The 5,397-nt window shown below is 42.5% G+C and overlaps 1 protein-coding gene across 1 annotated transcript; it reads right to left on the reverse strand.

The window, feature by feature from the left end:
- Nucleotides 1-2,715: 2,715 nt before the first annotated feature.
- On the reverse strand, nucleotides 2,716-4,264 carry LOC116359329 (gasdermin-E-like). The gene is made up of 3 exons (XM_031812223.1): nucleotides 4,201-4,264; nucleotides 4,020-4,093; nucleotides 2,716-3,111 (listed from the first exon to the last, which is right to left on the reverse strand). The coding sequence occupies exons 1-3, from the start codon at nucleotides 4,205-4,207 to the stop codon at nucleotides 2,884-2,886; spliced, it is 309 nt and encodes a 102-aa protein (XP_031668083.1). The 5' UTR covers nucleotides 4,208-4,264; the 3' UTR covers nucleotides 2,716-2,883.
- Nucleotides 4,265-5,397: the final 1,133 nt, after the last annotated feature.

The raw sequence follows: 5,397 nt of genomic DNA on the forward strand, positions 1-5,397 counted from the left end.
ACAAACTCAAAAAGTTCCGTTACAGGTCGTAGAAACAAGTCAAATGATGTATGCAATCCATATTTAGGATGTTTTAAACATTAATCAGCAATAAGGTTCCAACCGGAGAATTTCATTATCTGAAGAAACGCATTGGAAAGCAAGAACACTCTCTCGTGACCGAGCGCAATGAGACCGAGGCTTTCTGCCTGACCACTCAGTAAAAGAGCTATTATGAGCCCCTCCTTTATAGTAGAATCATACAACCAGAATCTAAAGACGGTGACATCTTGTGGAAGCCCTAGGAAGTGCATGCTCATCCATATCTAAGATGGACATCAAATGGCACTGTTTTCAAAATTGAGTTCTCACTTCCTGTTTGGATTTCTTCTCAGGTTTTTGTTCTGTTATACTCACAGACATAATTCAAACCGTTTTAGAAACTTCAGAGTGTTTTCCATCCACCAGTAATAATAATATGCATATATTCCCATCTGGGAAAGAGTAGGAGGTGGTTTACTCTGGGCATGCCTTTCATCCAAAAGTGAAAATGATGCCCCCTAGCCCCAACAGGTTTTAACAGGAAAAACAGTGCCTGACAGGCGTGAGCGATTAGTCATATAAAGTACATTAGTCAAAATACTTGGTTGTTGCTATAGTTCTTTTTTTAAATAGAGGTATTAGACCAGTAAATGTCTTAATGAATCTGAATACAGCGTTATAAGTAACCTGGAGAAATCCAGTCTGTCTGTGCTAACATTACACTCCTTGCCACTGCTTGTCATGTTTAGCACAATGAGGAGTGGCAAGGAGTGGAACGTTGCCACAAACAGACTGGATTTCTCCAGAATACTTTATAATCATCAAAGAAAAATAATATATTTGAATCATCTTTGGCATACGAGAAAAACACATTAATAAGGGCCAAGTGGCAAACAATCATGCACGCACTAGGGATGGTGGTGTGAGCATGCAGGTCTGGGCAGATGAGATGTAGTCATTATCTGTGTGCGCCTGTTAGTAGTTGTTCGTATGTATACATTTCCTATCTTGAGTGCAATAAAAAATATATATATAATATGAAAACAAATAAATATACAGTACCAGTCAAAAGTTTGGACACACCGACTCATTCAAGGGTTTTAATAAGTTGTACTATTTTCTACATTGTAGAATAATAGTGACGACATCAAAACTATGAAATAGCACATATGGAATTATGTAGTTTCCAAAAAAGTGTTAAACAAATCAAAATATATTGTATATTTGAGATTCTTCAAATAGCCACCCTTTGCCTTGATGACAGCTTTGCACACTCTTGGCATTCTCTCAACCAGTGCCATGAGGTAATCACCTGGAATGCATTTCAATTAACAGGTGTGCCTTAAAAGTTCATTTGTGGAATTTCCTTCCTTCTTAATGCGTTTGAGCCAATCAGTTGTGTTGTGACAAGGTGGGGGGTATACAGAAGATAGCCCTATTTGGTAAAAGACCAAGTCCATATATATATATATCAGCACCTGCCCTCCTCTCTTACCCACCAGACCCAGTTTATCAGCACCTCCCCTCCTTGTCCTCTCTTACCCACCAGACCCAGTTTATCAGCACCTGCCCTCCTTGTCCTCTCTTACCCACCAGACCCAGTTTATCAGGACCTCCCCTCCTTGTCCTCTCTTACCCACCAGACCCAGTTTATAAGGACCTCCCCTCCTTGTCCTCTCTTACCCACCAGACCCAGTTTATCAGCACCTCCCCTCCTTGTCCTCTCTTACCCACCAGACCCAGTTTATCAGCACCTCCCCTCCTTGTCCTCTCTTACCCACCAGACCCAGTTTATCAGCACCTCTGTCTTTCCCCCATCCCTTCTTCTCAAACACATCTACTGTACACCCCTCTATACACCTACTTTCTCATCCATTCTCCTTCATTCACACACAACATATAGCGTAGTCCTCCACACATCCATTCTCTCCCACCCTCCTACACATATTCATATTCACCCTCCTTCACTCTCCCATTCATATGCACAGACACATACCCACACATACACCCACTCATACCCTCTCTCTCTCTCTCTCTCTCACACACACACACACGCGCACATCACATAGGTGATGACAAAATGTCTATGTTGTTCAAACACTGTGAATCAGACATCAAAGGAATGGACCATGATACTGACTCCACATATTCAGCATTGGGGATGTTATCTTTGAGCATAGAATCATTATTAAAAAGAATAACATCTTCATCACCCTGGTATTCAAAACATCAAGATTACCATGGTGCTGGACTTCCTCTTATACTTTTTGAACCTGGTAGCACAGTAATGTGAGAAAGTTTACACTTTCAAATGAGTCTACAACAATAACGGACTTCACAGAAATGTTTTTGAATGTCCTTTGGACATGATTCTGGTTAACAGTATTTTGAACAGGATTCTGTTTCTGTTCTTGACATGTGGGTCACTTGACAATGCTAAAACGTAGGATCCCCACCCTCTTCCCTCCCTCCCTCCCTCCCTCCCTCCCTCCCTCCCTCCCTCCCTCCCTCCCTCCCTCCCTCCCACCCTCTTCCCTCCCACCCTCTTCCCTCCCTCCCTCCTTCTGTAATGTGCCTTTATGTTGTATTATCTAATGGGGATCCTAATAAACTACCCCCCCCCCCCCCCTCTGTAATGTCCCACTTTATGTTGTATTATCTAATGACTAGAAGAATGGAGGTCAGGACGTCTGATATCGTTTGTTGAACTTTACTGAAAACATTACAAGGATACATACACTGTTGATCACTGGTTCTGTGGCTCAACTAGTGCAAGAGTAAGACATGGAATGGAATACTGAGTGTATCAGTTCAAACGGGATTTACAAGTTGCATGGTCTCTCTCTCCCTCTCCCTCCCTCCTTACACTAAAGAGGCCAGGCCTTTCACAGTGATACTCATGACTAGAGGAAGGTATCCAGGCTGGTCCTTCATCTCTGTCCTCAGTGTGTCCTCCTCTCTCTTCAGTGTAACTTCAGAGTGACCAAAGAGACTCTCTGTCCTCTGATACAGCTCCTCCTCAGTCAGAACAGCCAGACCAGCATCTCTCAGAGAGAGGGTCTCCCCACTCCCTGCTGCCACATGCTGCACCTGGAGGACAAGCAGCACAGGAATTAATGTGGCATCTGCATCCCTAGAATTTGCAACAATGAAAAACACTTTAAAATGACAAATAGTTAGACATGATGCATGTTTTAATTGATACTGAACTGTTTATCAATGTGAAACATAATGGAAGTCCTTTATACTGCAAAACCTGATTTGTATGCATTGTTTAAAATACTTAGAAGCAAATAGGCTTGTCCCAGTATTGATGAGTAGAGTTATTTTGGAGATTTAGAGATATATTATTTTGAATGCTATAAAATAAACAAATGTCTTTCAAATCATTAGTGTTACAGCCTTGTAGATCACTCATTACAAAGATAATGAGCAAAATGATTAATCAAATATCTTTAGTAAATTATTAAGTAAATTACTTTTAAAGGTTAAATTACCTTAGATTTGAGATCGGTGGCCTCCATAAGAAACTCCTAAATTACTTATAAACGTGTAATTGATGTGACCTATACTTTGATGCAATACATCATTCAGGGCAGCCCCACCACTATCCAGGAGATGGCGCTGTTCTGCATGTAATTCTGGATTTCATTCAAACACATTTGATTTGTAATTGCTTGAGCTAATAAAGCACACAGTACATGCTCGTTCCCTGTTGTACTGTTATTTTGGTCAATTTGATTTGAGGAAAGGCAGCTCCCTAATGCAGCTGTTTCAGCCTCCCTCAGTGATCTGTTATGGAGAGGCTAGCCTGGGGACTCAGTCAGCTGTAGCCCACTTGGGTGCTGCCATTGAGATTCATTAGTAGTGTCCGCATTAGAAGGCTTGATGTCATTTGCCACAGATAAACCCAAATACATTTACATAAACAAAAACCTAGAAAAATGAACTCCAGGTCATACAGGACTGGAGGCTCAATCAAGCAGGTGTGAACTCACCAGGATCTGCAGGGCCTGTAAGACTGGAGGACTGCAACAGGATCCCAACACAGAGAGACCTTCATCTGTCATTCCTGAAGATATAATTATACACACATAAAACCACAGTAGTGAACCTAGTTTCCCAGGAACTGATCAAATAATAACTGGAGAATCCTGTGAAAACTGCTCTCTATCTCACCGTCCATGGCACTGACAATGAGGTGGACGGCACTGAGAAGTGAGGATCTGATCTCGTCCTCATCCTTCCCTACCCTCTCTTTCTAAAATGATCGGCCAAAATTGTTGCAACCCCTATTACTAGCCTGTTCAACCTCTCTTTCGTATCGTCCGAGATTACCATAGATTGGAAAGCTGCAGTGGTCATCCCCCTCTTCAAAGGGGGAGACACTAGACCCAAACTGCTACAGACCTATATCTATCCTACCCTGCCTTTCTAAGGTCTTCAAAAGCCAAGTTAACAAACAGATTACCGACCATTTCGAATCCCACCGTACCTTCTCCACTATGCAATCTGGTTTCAGAGCTGGTTATGGGTGCACCTCAGCCACGCTCAAGGTCCTAAACGATATCATAACCGCCATCGAAAAGAGACATTACTGTGCAGCCGTATTCATCGACCTGGCTAAGGCTTTCGACTGTCAATCACAACATTCTTATTGGCAGACTCAACAGCCTTGGTTTCTCAAATGAATTGCCTCGCCTGGTTCACCAACTACTTCTCTGATAATGTGTGTCAGGGTGTAAAATCGGAGGGCCTGTTGTCTCTATGGGGGTGCCACAGGGTTCAATTCTCGGGCCGACTCTCTTCTCTGAATACATCAATGTCGCCGCTCTTGCTGCTGGTGATTCTTTGATCCACCTCTACGCCGATTCAATCATCTCATGACGAAGTGGACACTGATTCATTGGGGTCACCCATGGCCTTGCCCCTCCGTTCAGCCCGCAGAGGAGGCCCAGAGAAATTCTAACCTATAACACTTTAGGGCTGCCAAGCTCTTATCAGGATACCAACTAGAGATGTTCTGATGTGTATATATTTTCTCGTTAGTGGGTGTTGTGTTTTTGCCAATAAAGGCAGACGGGACAGGTCTAGATAGTTATATGGCTGTTAGGACAGTTTTCTCCATTGTTCTCATGACCAGTACTTACATATTCTGTTTGTTTTGAGGCCAGTGAAATGTTTGAGACAACATGTCGTTTTTGCAGGGGGGTGTTGTAAGGGGCTTAATACAGTTGTATTCCAGACACTATGGGATACTCTGGTGAAGCCCATTGGAAATAAAGAAATATAGTTTAAGTGAATCGGGAACAATATTGTCAATTTAGTGACTTTGTCGCTATATTTAGCGAGTATTCAGACCCCTTAGCGACACAT

This window comes from Oncorhynchus kisutch, unplaced genomic scaffold (assembly GCF_002021735.2).
Source record: "Oncorhynchus kisutch isolate 150728-3 unplaced genomic scaffold, Okis_V2 Okis02a-Okis13b_hom, whole genome shotgun sequence".
NCBI lineage: Eukaryota > Metazoa > Chordata > Actinopteri > Salmoniformes > Salmonidae > Oncorhynchus > Oncorhynchus kisutch.

What these genes read in the sequence shown, in the direction of transcription:
- LOC116359329 (XM_031812223.1), bottom strand. An exon ending in TACAGGCCCTGCAGATCCTG is followed by an intron (nt 3,112 to 4,019) that starts GTGAGTTCACAC and finishes CTTGTCCTCCAG; the next exon opens with GTGCAGCATGTGGCAGCAGG.